The 25,504-nt window shown below is 33.6% G+C and overlaps 1 protein-coding gene and 1 pseudogene across 1 annotated transcript; both read left to right on the plus strand.

Moving 5' to 3' along the window:
• Window positions 1-242: 242 nt before the first annotated feature.
• On the plus strand, window positions 243-697 carry LOC114395543. The gene is made up of 3 exons (XM_028357352.1): window positions 243-250; window positions 357-474; window positions 551-697. The coding sequence occupies exons 1-3, from the start codon at window positions 243-245 to the stop codon at window positions 629-631; spliced, it is 207 nt and encodes a 68-aa protein (XP_028213153.1). The 3' UTR covers window positions 632-697.
• A 22,166-nt stretch (window positions 698-22,863) lies between these two features.
• On the plus strand, window positions 22,864-25,206 carry LOC114397206 (annotated as a pseudogene).
• Window positions 25,207-25,504: the final 298 nt, after the last annotated feature.

Genomic DNA, 25,504 nt, shown 5'->3' on the forward strand with positions numbered 1-25,504 from the left:
AAAAAAAATATCACAAGCCTATGTCGTCCAAAAAAGTCCAAGCCGACGTTTGCCAAAAAATTGCCCCAACCCAATTATGTGTGTTTAAGCTGTATTAGTAGTGTTATTTGTTATATTTTGTGAAAACTGGGAATTTCATTCTGTAATTGTCTGTTTGTGTACTGGGCTTGTTTTATTGCAGAAGCAAAGGAGACACTCTCTTGTTTTGTAATGGCCTTTTCTCTCACTCTGGGGTCTTACAGATGAAAATGTATGTTTCTACCATTTTTGTTTGTTTTCAAAATTAATACACTAATTTCAATTGAACTTTCTCTTTTATATTGGGATATGATTGATGTTTAATAGCTTTGTCACAGCTTAGAGGGCAATGCTGGTGAACTCACAAATTTTGAGGTCCTTGATTTCTTACGAGCTAAAGGGGCTTCAAAGGATCCAACAAGAGTTATTGCCAAAGTAGCGCAGTCTGAATACAAGGTTAGATTTGATTTTTCTAATAAATGGGAATGCTAGTAAGTTTTATTGGTAGATGAATGTTCTGTACATCTAGCAGGTTTATGATTATTTGGTTGACACTGCTGCCTCTGTTCAAACAAGAGAGAGCATCAATGAGTTCTTAACAAGTGTTAAATAGTACGACCTGGCAAAAGCTGAGGCTCTGAACATATTAAACATTGGGCCAGCTGCTGATTTTGAACTATACCCAGTAAGTATCAATATTTTGATTTTCCAATTGATGTTACACCTAAGCATTTAGTTAGAAGTTTTTAGCTCAGCAATTTTTTAGCTATGACCACATTGTGAACAAATTATTTAAATAAATACATATGATCAGTATGTCTATCAAATTGATATAATGTATCAAATTTTAAAATTCAAAATTCAAATTTAAATTGAGATAGACTAATTTTAAACAATTGGGAGAAATAAAAAACTTAAAAATAAATTAGTGTGACATACTTGATACAGGAGAAGTTATGTAGCTTATCATGAAAGAGAGTGAGTAGTTCCTAATATTCTCTTGTTCAAGAGTGAATACTTTTATAAGGGTGAATTTATGCATCAAAATATAACATGTTGGTCTCGAGTAAAATTTTAAAGTGAAGATTCATCATCTTTGCATTCCAACATTGAAACGGTTGGGCTGGCCCATGCATTCCATCTTTAATAGATGTACATGTCTGATATTATAAAGTTGGAAAGCCTACACTACCCCTCTAAAGTAACTCTTTAATAAAAATATTTATTTTTTATTTTAATATCATTTGTTAATTAATAGTATTACAAATAGTTGCATTGTTTCATTGAACTTGATTTACATCATGGAGGAGGATAAAAGCAATGGATATATAAATTTAACCTACACTTCTTTTTAAGTTGTCAATTAATTATAAATCCCTTTTTATATAGCTTTTAAAATATTTATTATTTCCTATTAAAAATATCTATTATTAAAATTAAAAAATTAATATTTATCATAATTTATGATTTAATAATAATAATAAAATATACTCCCAGTATATATACTGATGCAATCCTACCCCGCAAGGGCATTGGGTACAAAACTCCAAGTAGATTGGGCTAGAGATCCAAGGGAAGGCCCTAGGGTTCTCATGAGCCTTAGGGTAGATTTCGAGCCCATGGGCTAAGTATGAGCCCGCTTATCTTTGCAAATATTAGAATAGGTATTTCCTTCGTAGGCCTTGTATTTTGGCCATTCTAGTAGTATAGGGTTTTAGCCATGTATTTCGGGGCATTTTGAGTAGTCTTTGTAGTAAGGACTTTTTTTTGTATTTTCATGTTTTTTGTCATAGGGGTGAGCTTAGCTATTATAGGGGGTGTGTAGCTAAGCTCTGGCTTCTCATCTCAAGGAGGTGAGCTTAGCTATTAGAGAGGTATGTGTAGCTAAGCTCAAGCATCTTTAGGAATCTTCTTAAGGAAGCTTCTCAAGGAGGTGAGCTTAGTTATGACAGGGGTGTGTGTAGCTAAGCTCTAGCTTCTCAAGGAAGTTTTCTCAAAGAAGCTTCTCAAGGAAGTTTTCTCAAGAAAGTTCTCAAGGAAGCTACCTAGTCTATAAATAGAAGCATGTGTAACACTTGTTGTAACTTTGATGAATGAGAGTCTTGTGAGACATACTTCAAAGTTCCACTTCTCTCCCTCTTTTATTCCTTCAATTTCGTACTCCCCCCTCTCTCTTTCTCTTCCTCTTTCTTTTCCTCCATTGAAGCATCCTTCCAAGCTTCTTATCCAAGGCTCATCTTGGTGGTGAAGCTCCTTCTTCCATGGCTTACTCCCTAGTGGATGACGCCTCCTCTCACCTCTTCTCCTTTGTCTTCTGCTGCATCTCCATGGTGGAAAATCACCATTAAAGGACCTCATTGAAGCTCAAAGATCCAGCCTCCATAGAAGCCCCACAAGCAAGCTTCCATCAAGTGGTATCAGAGCACAAGAGCTTCAAGTAGCTGCTCTTTAAACCTCCATTAATTTTTTTGCTTTACCTTCTCTTCCATTGTTGTTTCTTCATTTTTTTCTCCATGTATCTCCTCACATGTCTTGTGATAAATGTTTTAAACATGATTCTTTAGAGTTTCCACCGATTAAACTTGCTATAGAAGCTAGATTTGATTTTCTATGCTTCAAATTTCTTGTTCTTGTTCTTGAACCATGAATTGTGTTGAGTTTGGGTTCCTTTGAGTTTTGTCTTGTTATTTTTTGTGGCTGAAACCTAAACCATAAAATTCTTACAAAAATATTAAAGTAGAAGAAAACCTCAAAAATCTAGAGTGACTTGTTCACCTATTGTAGTTTTGTCATAGAAGTCATGTCTAGTCATGAAACTTGTCACATAAGATTTCTTATGTTGTGCTGAATTTTATTTTCTTGTTTCTTTGTCTAACTGATTTGTTCATGAGTGTATGAAATTCTTTTAGCCTATTATTTGATTTGAGTAAAATCTTTCATGTTAATTAGTCCTTAACATGTTCATGCAAAATTCTTAGAGAGTCTTTGATTGTGAACCTTTTCTTGAACTTTTAGGTTTCCTTATGATTGTGTCTATTGTGAATTTGAGTTTTGGTGATTGAATTGCTGGCTGAAATGTTGATCCTAAGTGAATATTGAACTCCTAAAACTGTGTTAAACAATCCTAGTGAGTTCAACATACATAGGAAGGCTGAAAGCAAGCCCAAGGCAATCAATATACCATGCTTAAAAAAATCACTGGTGCTGGCAGCTTGGACATACAAACTTGTAAAAATTACTGAGAATTGGTTACTTCGAATTTTGAGCTGAAAGTTTTACTGAATTTGCTAAACATATGGAAAAAAGTTATAAAAAAAGAACCAAGTGATTTGGATAAAAGGAAAAAAATACGAAAAATCACATAAGTTGGCAGGAAAATCAGTATCCAGGAAAAAAAAAATGAAAGAGAAGTGTGCTTGTTGTTTTGGCTCAAAATTTATTCTATAATTGGTGCCTATGTTATACCAATCTTAGTTCCAAAATTTCAATTGAAAATTAGTGTGAAGACAAGTGCCAAAGCTAAAGGTTTTTTGAGTTTTTTTTTTTTAGTTTTTTTTACTATACTCTAGAGCCATTCTAAGTTTCTCTTTGAGTCCTAGCTTGCTTCTATGTCCTTTTCATTGCTTTAATTGTTGAATAATCCTTGAAAAATTGTCTTGTTAAAAATCCATTGGTTTAGCTTTCATTTCTTTTTTTTTTTCTTTGGTTATTGCTTGTCTCTTTGTTTCCTTGTTTGTGGGTTGCCATATAGGGAATTGGAAGGAGGATTGGTGCCATCCCTTGAAGAATTTGAGTCAAGAAGAAAGGTGCCAACTGTGAATGCATGTATACATGATTTTGATGATGTCAAAGAAGAATCTAACAAGGCTGCTTCAAATGATAAGCATTTGCTTCAAGAATAATTCAAGATTGCTTCAACAAACAAAGCCTTGTTTCAAGATTCACTAAAGACCAAGCCTTGCCTTAAAACAAAGTGCTTTCAAGACATGCAAGGCTCTGGTAATCGATTACCAGGAAGTGTAATCGATTACCAGAAGACAGGGTTGAGAAATAGCTGTTGAAAAAGGTTTTGAATTTGAATTTTCAACATGTAATCGATTACCATATGTCTGTAATCGATTACCAGCAACGAAACTTTGGAAATTCAAATTCAAAAGTCATAACCCTTCAAATTATAACTGTGTAATCGATTACACAAACATTGTAATCGATTACCAGTGGAAAGTTTTCAGAAAATCTGCCAACAGTCACATCTTTTCATTAGATTTGTGAATGGTCATCAAAGGCCTATAAATAGGTGACTTGGGCACGAATTTTAGACAGAGAGTATTTTTGGTCCAAAAATGTCTTATCCTCTCAAAAGAAAATGAGAGAGATTCCAAAAGAACTTCATTGTCAAATGATCTCTCAAGAAATCCTTGATCAAACACTTGCAAAATCTATAAGGATTCTTACATGATCTTCATTGTAATATTCTTCTCTTGAAGAGAGAATTCTTCTTCCATTCTTCTTATTCAATGAGATTGGTTAAGAGACTGTGAGTCTCTTGTTGTAAAGCATCTGAACACAAGGGATGGGTTGTCCCTGTGTGGTTCAGACTTTGTAAAGGATTTTACAAAGATAGTGAAAATCTCAAGTGGGTTGCTTGAGTACTGGACGTAGGCACGGGTTGTGGCCGAACCAATATAAAACTGTGTTTGCATTCTCTCTTCCCTTATCTTATTTATTTTGTTGCAATCAATTGTGTCTTGCATGTTTAAAGAACATTGTTAAATTGATTGTTGTTGTTTCTTCTGTATTCTAAGCCTATCCCTCTTAAGATTATTGAGGCCACAAGGTCCAACAAGTGGTATCAGAGCGGGATTCTTGTATAAAGTTTAAAAGCTTCAAGAATAGATATGGCCTCAACCAAATTTCCATTTTCTGAGGAAAATTCTATCTATAGGCTCTTATGTTCAATGGTGAGGGTTATCATTATTGGAAAACCTGAATGCAGATCTTTATAGAAGCCATAGATCTAAAGATATGGGAAGCCATTGAATTTGATTCATTCATTCCTACAATGGTTGAGAGAAATGCAACTACATAAAAAAAAACTAGAGAAGAAAGAAAATGATGATGAAAGAAGAAAGAAGAAGGTTCCTCTTTAGCCCCAAAATGTTGAGTGCGATCAACTTGGGCACATGAGATTCAATTGTCCTGTGTTTAAAAGAAGAATGGAAAAATCCGACAAGATGAATTTCAAAGAGAAGAAAGAAAAGAAAGGATATATCACTTGGGAAGATAATGTCTTAAATTATTCAAGTGATTCAGAGAAGAAAATCATAAGTTTGGGTATCATGATGAAAGGCTATGAAAATCATAAGTTTGGGTATCATGTTTAAAGAACATTGTTAAATTGATTGTTGTTGTTTCTTATGTATTCTAAGCCTATCCCTCTTAAGATTATTGAGGCCACAAGGTCCAACACCAACCACCTTAAGAGCTATTGGACTAAGAAGCACTCCAAATTGAGTGAATCACCAAAGAGAGAACAACCACCAAAATTGAGGACCGTTTTGTAATTTTGTAATTTGCAATTTACTTACTTTCATTGCTTTCAAGTTTTGTAACAAAAAGGCCTTTCATTGGAAGTGTGTTGGGAGCCTCCAATAGGTTACCAAACTTCCATTTGTGTGTAATAATTTTAGGCAATTTTTCCTTAGGATAGTGAGTGTTTTGTTGGGAACCTTGAATGTGGTCATCCAAACACTCTTAGGATTCGCCTAGTTTACATTTCTTGCTTACTTTCATAGCTTATATCCTTTACCTTCCATTGTCAAACCACCTAGATAGCTTTCCTTTTACCAATTAGTTTTTTTTTACCTTATCTTTCACACCTCTTTTAGTGTTTATTTTGGCTAGTTTCAACCATAGTTTCTTTTACCTTTTTGTTTTCAAACCTACAACAAGAAAGAACCACAACTTAGGAACCAACATGAGTCATCATTCATCTAGTGTTAATGACGAGGGTACTAGTCATAAAGACCCTTTATCTAGAATCTTAGATGAGTTGAGTTCCCTTAAGCTATGGAAAGAAAAACAAGAGAGAAAAGAAAAAGGAAAAAAAAAGAGTGGAAGAAATAAGTCAAGATGAAAGAAAGAAAATAAGAGAAGAAGAAAGAAGAAAAATAATAAAAGAAATGAAAAGAGAAAAACATGCCTCCTATAGTAGTCATAACTCTTGCAAGAGCCTAAGTGAAGAACTTTGTTACTATTACGAAGGAAGGCATAGCTCACATCTTAGACCTCACTCCCATAGAAGAGAAAAGGAAAGAAAGCCTCAAGAGGCTAACATTAACCTCTCATACTTCCATGGGAAGGACAATGTAGAGGCTAACTTAGATTGGGAAATAAGGGTAGAGCAACAACTTAAAAACAAGTCTACTTCAAAATCTTATAGCTCTGACTCTTATCCAAAGAAAGACCAAGGTCAAGGCATCTTAGGGGTGACACCTTCTAAGCCCAAAGATGATAAGGGGAAGACAATAGAAAAGCAAGCCCCTAAGGCTAGTATGCAAGAGAAACCTAGCTCTATAAAGTGCTTTAAATGTCTTGGAAGAGTACACATGACTTCTCAATGCCCCACCACAAAAACCATGATTATGAGGGGCCAAGACATTTATAGAAGCCAAGATGAGGCTACTACTTCACCTTCCTCTAGTGAAAGTGAAAAAGCAAAAGGGGAAGAATCTAGTGAAGAAATCTACCCCCAAGAAGAAGGACAACCATTAGTGGTTAAAGAGAAGTGTAAGGAGGTAAGTGTCTCCTCCAAGAGTTTAGCTAAGAAGGAAACTCATTTTACAATAAAGACAAACATTAAAGAAACTTTCCCTCTTAGACAACCTCCACATTTTCTCTTTTGTAAAAAGGCACTTGCTAGCATTGCCACACCTCTTGGGCTTGAGTTTATTCCTCAAGTAAAGAAGTTGTTGGATGAGGGTTTGGTTCGCAAGAGCTTAAATCCTTGTGCTTTGTTGGTGCCTAAAATAGGTATTAATAGGCACCAAGTCCCTAAAATAGGTGGTATGATGAATGTTTTGAATGGTGCAACACTCTTTTGTAAAATCACTCATGCACCCAACATCTTCATGATTTGTGTACATAGGGACCCATTAGGTAGGTTTGTTCTTATTTTTAGTTTCAATACAAACTTAGGTACTCATATGGGACACCTTAGGTTTGTCATACTTTTTGGTAGGAATAATCAATATGAAAATACAGAAAAAGGTATGTTTTATTGCGTTACTTTTCTTAATTTTTCAAATAGTGATCAAGGGGTTCCCATGAACCCTAAGAGAATATAGGTCATTCCTGAGTGGCCCACTCCACCAAGTATAAGAAAAATTTGGGGCTTCCATGACTTAACAAACTTTTACAAAAGGTTTGTCCCATATTTTTCTATACTTGTAGCACAACTCATTGAGTTGGTGAGAAACCATGTTCTTTCATGGGAAGATGCCTAGGAAATGGGTTTTCAGACCTTACCTTCAACATACCAAACACCACTAATACATATGTTTTTGTTCTTTTTACAGGTGTTGAGGGAAGAAGCCCAGAGTATGAAGAACCTCGGGATTTGAGGTCAAATCCTTTCCAAGGTGGAGGGAATGATGCAATCCTACCCCGCAAGGGCATTGGGTAGAAAACTCCAAGTAGATTGGGCTAGAGATCCAAGGGAAGGCCCTAGGGTTCTCATGAGCCTTACGGTAGATTTCGAGCCCATGGGATAAGTATGAGCCCGCTTATCTTTGTAAATATTAGAATAGGTATTTCCTTCGTAGGCCTTGTATTTTGGCCATTCTAGTAGTATAGGGTTTTAGCCTTGTATTTCGGGGCATTTTGAGTAGTCTTTGTAGTAAGGACTTTTTTTTGTATTTTCATATTTTTTGTCATAGGGGTGAGCTTAGCTATTATAGGGAGTGTGTAGCTAAGCTCTAGCTTCTCATCTCAAGGAGGTGAGCTTAGCTATTAGAGAGGTATGTGTAGCTAAGCTTAAGCATCTTTAGGAATCTTCTTAAGGAAGCTTCTCAAGGAGGTGAGCTTAGTTATGAGAGGGGTGTGTGTAGCTAAGCTCTAGCTTCTCAAGGAAGTTTTCTCAAAGAAGCTTCTCAAGGAAGTTTTCTCAAGAAAGCTTCTCAAGGAAGCTACCTAGTCTATAAATAGAAGCATGTGTAACACTTGTTGTAACTTTGATGAATGAGAGTCTTGTGAGACATATTCAAAGTTCCACTTCTCTCCCTCTTTTATTCCTTCAATTTCGTGCTCCCCCCTCTCTCTTTCTCTTCCTCTTTCTTTTCCTCCATTGAAGCATCCTTCCAAGCTTCTTATCCAAGGCTGATCTTGGTGGTGAAGCTCCTTCTTCCATGGCTTACTCCCTAGTGGATGGCGCCTCCTCTCACCTCTTCTCCTTTGTCTTCTGCTGCATCGCCATGATGGAAAATCACCATTAAAGGACCTCATTGAAGCTCAAAGATCCAGCCTCCATAGAAGCCCCACAAGCAAGCTTCCATCATATACATATTATTTTCTATTACTTTTTTTTAATGCAAAGCTATATAAAAAGGCATAGATATTGTATTAGTTGGTACTTAGTATTTATATTGTTGTCTCACTTGACCAAATTTTATATATTGTTCACCAAACAAGTAAAGTAAATTATATCTTCCCATGCTATTGTTGGTTTGTATTCAATGTTCTATTTGTTCCAACATATCACAAGTATAAAGTAAACTATATTGCTTAAAGGTTTTTGTGGCAAGTCACTTGCTTCTTTCCCTCAAGGTGAGTTTATTTTTGTTCCTGCATATCACAATCCTCAGCATTTTGGAAACTATTTGTTCCATGTGATCCCAGATTTGATCATTTTCTCCCTGCCCTTCAAGATGATAATAATTCATAATATGAGGATTTTTACATTGACGTTGTCTATGTTCTTTTTCTTTTTGCTCCCCATGATTGTAAGTATCCCGTCACTATTGACATTGTTATTTTGTAAATTGGACTGGATGTTTCTACTCTACAGCAGTTGGAGGATTGAGATGCTATGAGAATCCAAAGAATAAGATTATTGCAGTACCTGCCAAGGAAGAGCAAATCTGGGGTGCATTCTTCAAGGTAACAAGATGACATGAGTTTAAATATAATTACCGGTGCTGCTCTCAGTTCTCTTTGCAGAATATTCTTTTCATCTGTTTAGAACAGAGAATCAGTGATCAGTCCCAATAGTAATATAAGGTTAATGTCAGTTGAGACTGCATTAGGTACAAAGGGAAAATGTGAGGTCAAAGACAATAGAATAGGAGTTCACAAAAAGCCAACACATACAGCTAAATTTCACTAAACGGAAAATGTAGTGTCCAAAATGAATGGGTTAGACTAATTTAAACTTAAATCTTCATATCACTTTTGAAGGTAATCTTAGAGCTTAAGAAGTTAGAGTTGAATATCCATTACGTAACTAGGATTGCCAGTTGCAACTAAATTTCACCGAGGTAATAACATTGTAAGTTCCTAAGAGCAAAATTATAATCTAAGCAAGTTCGGTTAGGCTCTCAAGTGGTTGACAAGTCTTGTTTAGGTGGTCTTTTTGGCCTTGGTTAACAAGAAAATCGAGTGTTAGGTACAAAAATTGGAAAGCTCCACTACACATAATAGTGGTATTATTTATTTGAATATTTGTTTCTGCATTCATGGTTAGTTTGCTTATTTTGACCGTGTGACTCTCCCCATTTATGAACTTTGAGACTTATATCTTATGATATATTTTGTCTATTAGATGTGATGAACTATCAGGTGGAAGGGTCAGCAGTCCTTGTAGGCACAGAGTAAAAGATCCATTTTCAAATAGAGTACCATGTGATGCATTAATGGAGTAATGTGTTTATGTGCTTGTGACGGTAAGGCTTACATGCGAGGCCATGTAACTACTTTTAATGATAACTATGAGAAGAGTGCGACTGGTAGTAAAGTTTATTATGGTGTTCATTAGCTAGGATTTTCTCTGTTTCTCTTGTACAGTTGTGCTTTCTAATGTAGTAAAAGATATGCTTCTGGCTTGAGATTCTCTAATATTGATTCTATGCAAAGTGTGTCCGTATATGATGATTGGTAAGCTTCCAGCTAGTAATAATTTAAGGAAAAATAGTACTTGGACACTCATGTTATAGCAAGGCAAGGTTGAGGAGGGCAGATTCCAATGCCAAGGTGCATCCCTAGTTACCAAACAGGTCATAGCCTTTCTAGTTAGGCTCTCAAATTGGCACCCTAGAATTGTCTTCTTATTAGAGGTGTTCATGTTAAACATATTTACCTATAGTTGAAGAAGATAGGTACATATTAAAGACATTTACCTAAAGTTAGGAGATGTAAGTAAAAGTTAAATACTTTTACTTACACACTATACATAGTAGTTAAAACCTATAGTGACAGACAATTAGTCGTCATTATACGCCTCCTCAAAGTTGACGGAAGAAACGTCCGTAGGACAAAGTCTATCATACATTTACCTACGGATTTTTTTATTTATAGTGATAGTTTTTGTCCATAGGTATAGGTCATTTTTCTTTTAGTAAGGCAAAATAACAAATAACAAATGTGAAACCAAGGCATTAATGTACCCAAGGCATTAAAAATTACAAGATCGTGTCATATTTTATTTTTAGGCTTTATAACAATAATTTGTTCAATAGTGACCAAATTTTGCTATCTTTATAATTTCTTAGTCACTGTCTCCAGTCTATTGATTCTCTATTCAAGATCCATTAACCCCTCAATAAATTGCCTTGATTCATTTTTCCCATTTCCAGCTCCATAGTCTTCCTCCAAAGCCTCCGTCTCTTGGGTCAACAGTGTCTTGAGAAGGATTTCCAAATTGAACAGTTTTCAAAGGAGAAAATTCAGGTGCAACATCAGCATCATTACCATTTGTATTTGCTTTTGATACATGAGGTCCATGATGGCAAAGTAGCTTTAGAATGCTTTTTTGCCAAGTAATATTGTTTGCAATTTTTTAAAGTAGTTTTGGGTATGCAGTTATTTTTCAATGCAATAGCTTTGGTGTCAGAGAATGCAATCACACAATCTGAAACTTCTTGATGCATTCCAAATTGCATAGCCACTCTCTATGTGGTAGGTACTTTTTTATAATACATTGTTGCAAACAAGCATCGAAATACTCATGCATATAACAACCAAAACTATTTTCATTTATCCAAATTACTCTCACATGGTAACCAAGTTTCCTTTTTTGGATTAAAAGACCTAAACTTACCAACAATTTGAACATGATTAAGGATGCCAAGGAAAATTGCCCCTAGTAGAGTCCAGGGAAAATCTCACACCGTCAATTTTCAATTGATTAAGCTTGTTCCACCTCAATAGCATAGGTTCTTCATTGGTAATCAGCCTAGGCTATGGTTGCTAATTTGTTAATCTCTCACACACCCAAGTTTGGATCAAGTAGTAAAAGGTTGAGCAAAGAGTTAACTACAATTCCAATTTTTCATTACCAGTCAAATAAACTATTGTTTTCTTCGATAGACCAAAATCATTTTATATGTTGGATAAAACTGTTGGTCACAAAGCTGATTCTCACCAGCAAGATGAACAACAATAAAGAAAACAAACTTTCTCACCAAGCCACTAGGAGAGAAGCCAATCATTGCCAAGCAAGTTGCAAGGGATGTTTCATGCTCAATTTCACTCCCACTATTGACAAAAATCCATCCATGCTAATGTTTATATAAACCCCACTCTTTTTACTCCTTGGAGATTGTTGTTGTCCCTACTCTTTTTACTCCTTGGAGATTGTTGTTGTCCTGTTCTATGTATCAATTTCTTCTCCACTTTTATCATTTCCTAGCTTTGAAATGGGGTCAAGAGAGGATCACCAACAGTTGCAAAACCCTCCAACACCATCACATCCTCCAAGGTGACATTTTTCTCACCCTAGGAGCACAAAAAGGTATTTGTCTAAGGACACAACTTCTCAACAACCCAAAACACATGTTTTCAACCCAAGTGCTTCATAGTAAAAAATGAAAACATGTTTTTTGGGGTTGTTGAGAAGTGGTGTCCTGAGACAAATACCTTTTTGTTACCCTAAGGTAAGAAAAAAAAAACACCTTGGAGGATGTGATGGTGTTGGAGAATTTTCCAATAGTTCATGATCCCGTCTTCACCCCATTTTGAAGCCATGAAATGATAAATGTGGAGAAGAAATTGATACATACAATAGGAAAACAAACTACAAGGCATAAAAAGGATGGGGTTTATACATTAGCAAGGGTTGATATTCATCGATAATGGGAATGAAATGGAGCATGAAACATTCCATGCAACTTGGTTGGCAGAGATTGATTTCTCTCCCAATGGCTTGGTGAGCAAGTTTGTTTTCCTTGATGTAGATAATCAGCTTTGCGACCAATATTTTAAGCCAACATAAAAATAGTTTTTTTTTTTTGCTATATGCATGAGAGTTTCAATGCTAGTTGTCACACAAATGTATTACGCAAAAGTACCTATCACATAAAGAGTGGCAATGCAATTTAGAATGCATCAAGAAGTTTTAGATTGTGTGGCTACATTCTTTGGAACCAAAGGCATTGCATGGAAAAATTACTACATACCCATATCTAACGGGAATTTCTATTTTCCTCTTTGGATTTTTTGAGGGAGATGTCACCACGCGTTATGCAGGATGGTGGAAGCAGTCAATACTGTATCATCATCGTGATTTTGCAAAGAATATTACTCGGTGAAAGAGCAGTCTACGCAATGATGCTGGTGTTTCCACCTGAATTTTCTCCTTTGAAATCTATTTTATTTGGAAATCCTTCCCAAGACACCGTTGAACCACTGATGGAGGCTTTGGAGGAAGATTATAAAGATGGAAATGAGATAAATGAATCAAGGCAGTTTATTGGAGGAGTATTGGATCTTGAAAAGAGAATCAATAGACTAGATACATTGACTTAGAAATTAAATATAACAAAATTTTGTCATTGTTGAACAAATTATTAGCTTATAAACCAAATCTTTACCATTTGTTAATATGTTTTACTTATTTCTGATACTAACATAATTAAATTACATGAATGTTCAAAAAATCAAACTACAATATGATCTTGTAGGATTTAGCAATATTTTTGTTTGTGTATGAAAGGTATGTATTTTTATAATATCTTACGACATCAACCTATGCTTCGACATGGTATGCGTGCACACATGCACGAGCAAAATTTATCTATTATGTTAGTTGAAATTGGAGGTGATGACTCAACAAAAGTTAAGGAAAACCAAAGAAAACAACTTGCGATGATAGTTTCCTTATTTCTCTATGTGCATAAGGGAAGAAAGGAAGGGGCACGGTTACAAAGAATCCGGTGATTTTCTGCATTCAAGGCCCTTGGTAAGAGTCACATGTCATGACTCTTGGTGAAGAGTCACATCTCATGTTTGTTGCGCATCTATTCATACTTTCACTTCATATGAGTGAACACAAAATCTCATGAAAGGATACAATCTTTAAATAATTTTGAAAATTTCACATAATCACCCACCATTTTAAAAATATATATGAACCAAATGGTTTTAGATTAAACATACTCAAGTTAGTGCACAAATCACGTTCATCAATTAATCATACAACTTAATGAACAAAATACCTCTCACCTTTTTTAACAAAACAACCAAATCCCATGATTCTGAAAATCACATGGTTTTAGATAAAACTGAGTATTGGTTAAACAACTAAAACAACAACAAACATACAAATAGAGAATCAAGAAGATGAAAGTATAAAAAAATTGTTGATAGTACAAACTAAATATCTCTCACCACAAGCAACCAATAAACAAACCAAAGATTTAGATTTAAGAATTATGTATCCTGAATTGGCTCACAAAATTCCAACTCAATCCAATATTTAATGAAGTTGTAAATGCATTTTTACTATGGCTTCACGTGAAACTACATGAATAACAAAATCCCACTTCCTACTCTTAGAGAACTTTTTCAATGTACCTTCCTCCATTACTCACACCATTTGTTGAACATATGTACCTTTGGTATCATTTTACTACCTCGGTTGTTCAAGAGAAATCGGTTTGATCTTTTAGATGTTTCAAACTTTTTAAAGTCATTCCATAAGGAAGGAACTTTGTCAATGATTCAAGATAGAATCATTAACTTTCATCTACATCCATATTGTGTTTGTTCGTAGATATTAAGCATACATTCAATTTATGCACTTGTTTCATAAAAGGCCTACTATCAATCATCCGATAATTATAAAAATAATTGACAAGAAATTTCTTATTTGTTCCCATCACGTAGTTTAAAAAAAAGTGTCACACACGTACCTTTTAAGATGTGTCCCATTCAAATATAACCATCATACTTGTCTTCTAACGGGCTTTAGCAATGATCTCATCTTCCCTATTGGTTGGGATTGGGGTGTTGAAGACATACATACCTTTTTCAAGGTGTGATGATTGGAGACACCACTTCAAAAATAAAGAAATACCTGTTAAATTGAGTGTGATGATAATGCAAGAAAGAACAAAAACCAAATTAAGAAAAGTGCAATTTTCCATGGTATGAATATAAAACACTAACCATTAGGCTCGACTATCCCTAACAATATATGTAGATATTGGATGGAATATAGTGTACAAAGAATCTGGTGACTCCTTTATTTTTAGTGTACAAAGAATCTGGTGACTCATCCCTAACAATATATGTAGACGCCACTTCAAAAATAAAGAAATACCTGATAAATTGAGTGTGATGATATTGCAAGAAAGAACAAAAACCAAATTAAGAAAAGTGCAATTTTCCAAGGTATGCATATAAAACACTAACCATTAGGCTCGACTCATCCCTAACAATATATGTAGATATTGGATGGAATATAGTGTACAAAGTATCAGGTTTGAATGGAGGACATTTTAAGAATAACCTTACTAACTTTCTTAATTTATGGGAAGTAATTATTTTTGCTTATATATGAGACCAGAGAGAGTATTAATCTTTGACATATATATATATATGTGTATATATATATATATATATATATATATATATATATATATATATATATATATTCTATAATTCCTTCCAATTATGTGAATTTCAATTGGAAACTGCAAAAGTTTATGTCATGGTGTTATGTTATTTTGTGTCTACATATTTCTAACCTAATAAATATAATATAGATATCGATATAAGTAATTAAATTCATTAAAAAGGACTAACCTAATTTATGTATAATGTGCAACCATATCTACTCATCATTCAAAAGTAAATAGCACAATATATGAAGATCTTTTATCCCTACCAAAAGCAACAAGGAATTTTTTATGCAACTCAAAATTAATTTTCCTTCTAAATAAACTTTTACATTAAACTGAAAAAATTAAGTAGGAGAGAATGTCCATTAAAGAATCATTGGCAAAAGAATGTACTATACATATTAATCTATGAATATTTAACACTGTAGATTTGTCAACAAAAACGTACTTTACTAGTTAATAGACTTAATTGTACATTTGATGTCTTTACTTTATCGGTTTTCTTAGGAATGTTCATAAACTGATTTTATCAAATAACTTTATGAATAAATCAAGCAAAAAACTGAAAATCAAATAAACCAAAAGTCGAACATATTAAAATTTAATAAACCCATCTGTTTTGAATAAAATCAGATTTTGGATTTCATTTTAAAATTCAATCTAATCCCCCCCAAACCAAATCTAAGAGCCCATACTCATGGAGGATAACCTCCCAAACCAAAATAGACATTAAAGAAAATAGAACCTCTCAATACCTTGAGAGATTTGAAGTCTTCTAGAGTTCAAGAAAATGCAAAACAAAATGGATTGATGAAAAACCCTTGTCTGCTAGAGCTTCCTCCTTGAATTTGATGTCCAAGGGACAAGATTTGAGTTGTAAAGGTGAGAACGTGACCTAGGATGACCATGAAGTTAGAGAGAGAACACCACGCAAGAGATAAAAGCTCTCTTATCTCTCCTAAAACTCTAGAAGTGGCCGTGCATGAATGAAGACCAAGGGAGAGTGTTTACATTTCTTGTATTGTAACCCTACATCTTGGGGTTTTGGGCCGAGCCCCATTGGCCCATTAGGTTTTTGGGTCCAAATTTGTTTCATTAGGATTATTTAAAGTTTCATTATTCATCTTGCAAGAGACTTTAATCTTCTATCTTTCATTATATTCTACTCCTTCCCATTCCATTATAATTGTAACGTAAGAGAAAAAAAAATCAAAATAATTGTCATTTTAGCTTTTTAATGTAACATTAATCAACTTTTTTTACTTATATTCTTAAAATATTAATGGTGAACAAAAAAAAATCAATAAATGAATTAATGATGACCTCTAGTTTCCTGATATATTAAAAAATTATTCTAGATTCCTATCGTTAGTTAAGTGATAACGTGTCTATTAGAAATTTTAAAATATAATTTCATGGGATTTGTGAAATCACCAATCTATATTTATAAACTAAATTACAATTTCTAATAGTTAAAACTCACCTAAATCAATTAAAGATGAGTTTTTTGAATCCTAGAACCTTGTTGTGTCTCACCTCAATGCTTTTAGAAAAAAGATCAAATATATTAATAATTGGATGGGCAATAGACACAAGAAGTGCCATAGCACCAAGCCTTAGTGATTTCAAACAAATGCAAAAGTAAAATAAATCCACAAAGTTACTCACCCATGGTACACCTTCATGAATCTGCCTCCCTTCCAAATATCCTGTATGCACCACCGAAGACATAGACCCACCTCTATGCTTAACACAATGTTGACCTCTCGTTCCCCTTTTTCAAAGTTTCAAAACGCTTCCCACTATCCTCGAACTCAAAAGTACAAATTTAATCTTTTTAGGCTAAATTAACGTTAATTGTTTTTCCATGTAGAACCAGTAACCATCTTTCATCACAAGGATCTTGAAAATAAAATACCTGTTTAGCTTGTTTCGAGACGGAGGGAGCAATCTATTATTAGTTAGCTTTAATTAAGACAATTAAGGTTAATTAAATTCTAGTTAACTAATTAATAATTAGAAACATTAATTATATTAGGTCTTTGTCTATTTAAATTAATTATATTAGGCCTACACAAATTAATTAGTTAATTTGGTGTTCAAAACTCTAATTTATAAGGTTTTGACTAAACTTGTATCTTTTTACAAAATTGTCATAAATTGGTCGACTTACAACTCCTTACTTTGACTTTGGTTGACTGTTTTTGACATTTGGAGGGCTAAGCCTAAATCAAATCACTCTTAAAACCTTTACTTCAATTTCTAATTTATGAAACCTACTACCAAATCGACTCATCATCCAAAATTAAATAGTAAATAGTATAAGAAGATCTTTTATCTATACCAAATAAAACATTAGTTATGATGGAATTCAAAATTTCTTTACCTTCAATTTTTTATCTATGAAACCTTTACTTAAAACTAAAAAAGATAACATAGATTTGGCCAACTTTTTTTACCCTTCACATACGCACACACACAAAAAAAAATGTTGTCCCTTTTATTGAATTTGTACCTATATATCTGGCTCAATCCTGTAGCTTCCTCCTTTAGAAGGTAGGTTGGATTCATGTTACTTTTTTATGAAACCTAACCCTAAACATCTTGGTCACAAACAAGTTGATTTTGATTAAGTGAATTGGTTCTGAGCATCTAAATTTGTTTTAAACTTTTTAAAACTGAGGTTTTAAATAAGCACAAACTACAAATTATTAAAAATCACCTTGAAGCTAGTCACTTAGCTGGCGCATCATGAAAGTGTTATGGTGATATTGCTTAACAATTAAGTACTTAATCTCAATAAGTCAACAATGACATTCGAAGAAATCGAAATACGTTATGGAGGGGATGTCCTATAGTCAATGTGTGGAGGGCAATAGAAAGAATTGGAAACCTTAATCTGATGCAAAGTGTAGAGAGTGAGAGAGAGAATGGGAACTTAGTAACTCATGAAAGACTTTGAAGTCTGAACAAGTTAGTGAATGTGTTATCACCAGTATTTGAACTTTTAAATATAAAAAATATGTAAACATATAAACAACAATAGTAATTTTAAAGACATGTCACATCAATGGGTCTATGGGTTTGGTTCATGGGTTTGAATGAGTTTGAACAAGTTGGAGTTGACCACTAGGCAAGTGTACCTATACAAATAGTTAAAAATCTATGTAGAGTATCGTTACCACAACAACTTGTCTCAATGCCTAGAACTTTCAATTTATCCACTATTTAAATGAACAAAATTTCATTTGATTGATTTGAAATTAAAACTTGATTTTTTATCGACTAGATTAAACAATCTCTAAAAATAAAAAAGTTATATTTTTCATTAAATATGATTCAAATAGAGTTTGAGAAAATTTATATTATTTAAACCATTATGACTCATGAAATACCCAAAACATCAATCTCATATAATAAAAGAGGTGTTCTATCCCAATTTCATAGTTCATGGTTAAGGAGACATCATTTCTTCTTGTCCCCAATTTCTTGGAAAAAATATTCTGAATTTTACAACTTACCACATATCCTTAGAAAGATAAATCATAAAATCTTGATACATATAAAGCAAGCCTCTTATAAAATTAATATATTAAAACAAATCCCTAGGTCATAACACATCAACCATCCAATTTCAATTCCAAATATAATCATGACTTTCCAATCACAGTCTATTCTCACATCATTCAAATGGTTGGACTGGGCACAATAAACATTAAGAGTAAAAAAGTACACAATAAAATAGGATAGAACTTATCAGTTGATGATGTTTTTCGGTCGACAATGGTCAAGGCTATTTTTGGTCGATGCCAATGCCATTTTTTAGCTGACATATGCTTGGTTTTTTGGTCGACATCAAGCAAGGGTTTTTGCCAAAGCCATTTTATGGATATTTTTTTGTTCAAATAGGCTAGGTTTTCGGTCAATGTTAGTCATTGTTATTTTTATGTTGACATCAGCTAAGTTTGTTTTCTGTTGATGGCAGCTGAGGGTTTGTTCAACTGACGTAGGCCAAGCTATTTCTCATCAACATTAGTAGGTGCTACTTTTTAACCGATGTCAAGCAAAAAAATATCACCAGCCTATGTCGTCCAAGAAAGTCCAAGTCGGTGTTTGCCAAAAAATTGCCCCAACTGACATCCGATCAAAAATAGTCTCGATTGATGTCGATAAAAAAAATAATTGAAAATGACTTTCGAATCGTTCAAAAGTAAGTAAAACTTGGAAATTCCGCAGCACGGGATTAACTTAGGTCGAACTCAGAAATATGATTCAATATCATTCCTATGTTCATTCGCTTATAAATAGAAATGGGGAAATTTTTTTGAATAGTTGTATGCGACTATAAAGGAATGCGAAAGCACACAAAAACAGGGATGAAGAAAAAAAATAGAGCAACATTACAAGTGATGTTTAATAGCATCAATCCAATTTACCAAGTCACAAGATCGGCCTCCTAGAAGCCTTTTGACCATTAAAAGGTTCCTTTCTTCTTGGGAGTCAATTTCTTCACTAGATTCTTCCCCTTTTGCTTCTTCACTTTCACTAGAGGAAGGTGAAGTAGTAACCTCATCTTGGCTACTATAAATGTCTTGGCCCTTCATAATCATGGTTTTCTTTAGTTTCCAAACGGTCATGTAAAAGTTTCCATGAAAAAGACAAGACTTTTTTCAGAGAGCTGCTCTTCCAGACAGACTTAAACACAGTTTCATTTTAATCAACATTTATGAGATTCACACATCAATTGGATTGGATTGATTTTGAAGAGAAAATTGTTTCAATCCTATGTTTTGCTTATTGAGCCTTTTTTTGTTTCTCAACTTGTCTTCCAACCATTTATTCAAGAGAAGAAAAACAAAAAGAAAAGACGCCTTTTGCTTCAATTTTTCCGAGGTGATCGACAACTTGGATTTCAATTTTTCCGACTATTTATTGGAGTAAATCGGCTAATAAATATACCTAGAAAAGTCAGATAGTAACAAAATCACAATTGAGACTATTAATTAGTAAAGTATATGTATATGGTTAAAAGATCTTCAGTGTTAATCATTGAATTACTAGTATGTGGCACACTCTTTTTCCTAGGATTCTTTAATTGCTCAAACCTCTGCCATGTCAAGGTGAAAGCTACAAATTTTACCCAAATAGGTACAAATTCAATAAAAGAGACATCACTTTATATTTTGTGCCTAAAGGATAATAAATATAATAATTAAGAAAAATATCCTACTTTAATTTTTTTGAGTTTAAGGTAAACGCTTGGAAGGAAAAAAAAAAGGAAGGAAATGTAATTTTTGATAACATAAGAAATAAATTTTTTAATTTGGTAGAAGAATAAAAAATCTTCTTATACTGTGTTCTTTACTTTTGGAAGATGAGTCAACTTGGTAGCATGTTATGCTTAAAGTATATTTGTCTTTTTTAATAAATACAGTTTTCCAATAAGACCCTAAACTCAACCATAGGTTCCAAATAATGGCCTAAATTGGGTTAAAAATTATTGATCCATGTTTGAAACAATGTAATACATACTCAAACAAACACTTATCTATAGTGTCTCACCCGAATTTCAATATAAATAATAAATATTTAGTGAAAAAAGTGTTGCACACATTCCTTGAACCACCATAGGCACTACAAGAAAAATGCCTTATACCTACAAACACCTTTACCTACAAACATGAATTAGTGTAGGTAAACTTTAAAAATACTTTATTACCTACCATTGTTTAATGTAGGTTAAATTCAAAGACTTATACTTACAGTTTTTAGTATAGGTAAATCTTGGAAAAATATTAAAAAAAAATACCTATAACTATGTAGTGTAGGTAAAACCTTATAAAAACTTATCCCTACAGCTAAATTGTAGGTAAAATAAAAAAGATTTTTACTTACAAATGGATGGATAGTGTAGATAAATTAATGAAATTTTAAGATACTATTAGTATTTAATTTGAATTTGGTGTTTACTCTTATTTTAATTGCCACTACCGGCTTCTGCACCCTCCTCTCCGCCTTCTGCTACACTGAGTTTGTCGTCGACATGCCCGTTGCCGACGGCGCCTTCAGCTACCTCCACGTCACCTTTGGTCTGTGCTTTCCAATGTCACCGTCGCCAGAGGCTTGAAGACGTACCTAGGCACCACAATCGGAATCTCCTCCACCAAATGGCGCCTTACGGTGCCGTCTCTTCCCAAAGGCTTCAACGAAATAGACTTCGTTGCTGTCGCCGTCATTTTGCTCATGACTCTCATCATCTGCTACAGGTGCTTTCCACAGTTCTTACAATGAAGCTTCATTCTCTATCTTGAGACTCTTGTGTTATTAATTACAGTATAAACCTTAGGGTTTTCTCATTCCTATCTTCTACAAATTCTCCTACAAGGCTAGAAATATTTCTAAGCCAATATATACCAGATTTTGATTTTGATTCTTTTAGCATGCAACTCTATATTAATGCTGCTGCATTGTAATGATCACATCTGCAACTTACTGAAATGCGGCGCAGCTTAGGCATTTGAATGCTTTTTGAATCACTGTATTTGGCGTATTTGGTTTGGCCGTTAGCCAATTCAATGCGTGGATATATATCGCACACCTACACAAACACACCTACACCGGAGATATATATCAGTTATGGCTTTGTGTTTAGTTTTTCTTAATCTTCATCTTCTGCTTTTTGTTTGTTTGACCATAGAAGCGTTAGGTGTGGCAAAGCCTTCAGTAGCTAGTTACCTTAGCCAGGAGATACTGGCAGAGCAAGAAGCTGATAGAGTGCATGGATTACCTGCGCAGCCTCCGGTGAAGTTCAACAATATGGTGGTTATATCACTGCCAATGAAACTCAAGGAACAACACTGTTCTATTGGTTTTTCGAGGCCACTCACAAACCAGAACAAAAACTCGTTCTCTTATGGCTCAATGGAGGTACTTTGTTTTTAATAACCCAACTCTTCATCTATATATTTATATTGCAATCGTTTTTATTTAGTGTTCACTCTCATGACTAATACATGATAACTTAACGAAAGGTAAGGGTAATTTCTAGTGAATTAAGCTTTTAAATCTTATAGGCTGGTTTAGTCTTTATCTTTTGATTTTAACATGTATTAAAAGGAATAGAGAGAGATGAATTTCATGATAATTTATGGAAATGAATGGAAGATAGTAGTTATTTCACACTTAAATTATAGGGATGCTGATTGTAATCAAGCATTTAATTTTTCTTGATGTCAAGAATCACAAACCAGAAGGTTAGGAAGTGAGTGCAGTAGGAGTAAACATTGATAATCACATGAATGAAGGCAGTGGCTGGATTAACTCAGCCTAACAATGCAAAGCCTATTGTTGATTCCAGTTTTTCCAAGGCTAAACCAGAAGATTCTTTGGACCCACAATTCAAACCGCCACAAGCTTCACAACTAGTTTCTGTCTTCACTATTTTATTCTTGTTTGGTTGCTCAAATTAAATGTATTGTTCTAATTTTTTAACATTGCTATTTTTCTTTGTAGGGGAAAACACACCCAACTCAATTTTTTTTGCTTTTGATGTCCACCCCAACCCAATTATGTGTGTTTAAGCTGTATTAGCAGTGTGATTTGTTATATTTTGTGAAAACTGGGAATTTCATTCTGTAATTGTCTGTTTGTGTACTGGGCTGGCTTTATTGTAGAAGCAAAGGAGACACTCTTGTTTTGTAACTGCCTTTTCTCTCACTCTGGTGTCTTATAGATGAAAATGTATGTTTCTACCATTTTTCTTTGTTTTCAAAATTAATACACTAATTTCAATTGAACCTTTCTCTTTTATATTGGGATATGATTGATGTTTAATAGCTTTGTCATAGCTTAGAGGGCAATGCTAGTGCACTCACAAATTTTGAGGTCCTTGATTTCTTACGAGCTAAAGGAGCTTCAAAGGATCCAACAAGAGTTATTGCCAAAGTAGCGCAGTCTGAATACAAGGTTAGATTTGATTTTTCTAATAAATGGGAATATTTGTAAGTTTTATTGGTAGATGAATGTTCTGTATATCTAGCAGGTTTATGATTATTTGGTTGACACTGCTGCCTCTGTTCAAACAAGAGAGAGCATCAATGAGTTCTTGACAAGTGTTAAATAGTACGACCTGGCAAAAGCTGAGGCTCTGAACATTAGGCCAGCTGCTGATTTTGAACTATACCCAGTAAGTATCCATATTTTGATTTTCCAATTTATGTTACACATAAGCATTTAGTTAGAAGTTTTTCGCTCTGCAATTTTTTAGCTATGACCACATTGTCAACAAATTATTTAAACAAATACATATGATCTGTATGTCTATCAAATTGATATAATGTATCAAATTTTAAAATTCAAAATTCAAATTTAAATTGAGATAGACTAAATTTAAACAATAGGGAGAAATAAAAAACTTAAAAATAAATTAGTGTGACATACTTGAGATAGGAGAAGTTATGTAGCTTATCATGAAAGAGAGTGAGTAGTTCCTAATATTCTCTTGTTCAAGAGTGAATACTTTTATAAGGGTGAATTTATGCATCAAAATATAAAATGTTGGTCCCGAGTAAAATTTTAAAGTGAAGCTTCATCATCTTTGCATTCCAACATTGAAACGGTTGGGATGGCCCATGCATTCCAGCTTTAATAGATGTACATGTGTGATATTATAAAGTTGGAAAGCCTACCCTACCCCTCTAAATCTACCCCAAAGTAACTTTTTGATAAAAATATTTATTTTTTATTTTAATATTATTTGTTAATTAATAGTATTACAAATAGTTGCATTGTTTCATTGAACTTGATTTACATCATGGAGGAGGATAAAAGCAATGCATATATAAATTTAACCTACACTTCTTTTTAAGTTGTCAATTAATTAAAAATCCCTTTTTATATAGCTTTTAAAATATTTATTATTTCCTATTAAAAATATCTATTATTAAAATTAAAAAATTAATATTTATCATAATTTATGATTTAATAATAATAATAAAATATACTCCTAGTATATATACATATTATTTTCTATTACTTTTTTTAATGCAAAGCTATATAAAAAGGCATAGATATTGTATTAGTTGGTACTTAGTATTTATATTGCTGTCTCACCTGACCAAATTTTATATATTGTTCACCAAACAAGTAAAGTAAATTATATCTTCCCCTGCTATTGTTGGTTTGTATTCAATGTTCTGTTTGTTCCAGCATATCACAAGTAAAGTAAATTATATTGCTTAAAGGTTTTTGTGGCAAGTCACTTGCTTTCTTTCCCTCAAGGTGAGTTTCTTTTTGTTCCAGCATATCACAATCCTCAGCATTTTGGCAACTATTTGTTCCAAGTGCATATCTGGGGTGCATTCTTCAAGGCAACGAGATGACATGAGTTTAAATATAATTATCGGTGCTGCTCTCAGTTCTCTTTGCAGAATATTATTTTCATCTATTTAGAACAGAGAATCAGTGATCAGTCCCAATAGTAATATAAGGTTAATGTAAGTTGAGACTGCTTTAGGTACAAAGGGAAAAATGTGAGGTCAGAGACAATAGAATAGGAGTTCATAAAAAGCCAACACGTACAGCTAAATTTCACTAAACGGAAAGTGTAGTGTCCAAAATGAATGGGTTAGACTAATTTAAACTTAAATCTTCATATCACTTTTGAAGGTAATCTTAGAGCTTAAGAAGTTAGAGTTGAATATCCATTACGTAACTAGGATTGCCAATTGCAACTAAATTTCACCGAGGTAATAACATTGTAAGTTCCTAAGAGCAAAATTATAATCTAAGAATGTTTGGTTAGGTTGTCAAGTGGTTGACAAGTCTCATTTAGGTGGTCTTTTTGGCCTTGGTTAACAAGAAAATCGAGTGTTAGGTACAAAAATTGGAAAGCTCCACTACACATAATAATTTATTGGAATATTTGTTTCTGCACTAATGGTTAGTTTGCTTATTTTGACCGTGTGGCTCTGTCCATTTATGAACTTTGAGACTTATATCTTATGATATATTTTGTCTATTTGATGCAATGAACTATCAGGTGCAAGGGTCAACAGTCCTTGCAGGCACAGAGTAAAAGATCCATTTTCAAATAGAGTACCGTGTGATGCATCAATGGAGTAATGTGTTTATGTGCTTGTGACGGTAAGGCTTACATGCGAGGCCATGTAAATACCTTTAATGATAACTATGAGAAGAGTGTGACTGGTAGTAGAGTTTATTATGGTGTTCATTAGCTAGGATTTTCTCTGTTTCTCTTGTATAGTTGTGCTTTCTAATGTAATAAAAGATATGCTTCTGGCATGAGATTCTCTAATATTGATTCTATGCAAAATGTGTCTGTATATCATGATTGGTAAACTTCCAGCTAGTAA

This window comes from Glycine soja, chromosome 18 (assembly GCF_004193775.1).
Source record: "Glycine soja cultivar W05 chromosome 18, ASM419377v2, whole genome shotgun sequence".
Taxonomy (NCBI): Eukaryota; Viridiplantae; Streptophyta; class Magnoliopsida; order Fabales; family Fabaceae; genus Glycine; species Glycine soja.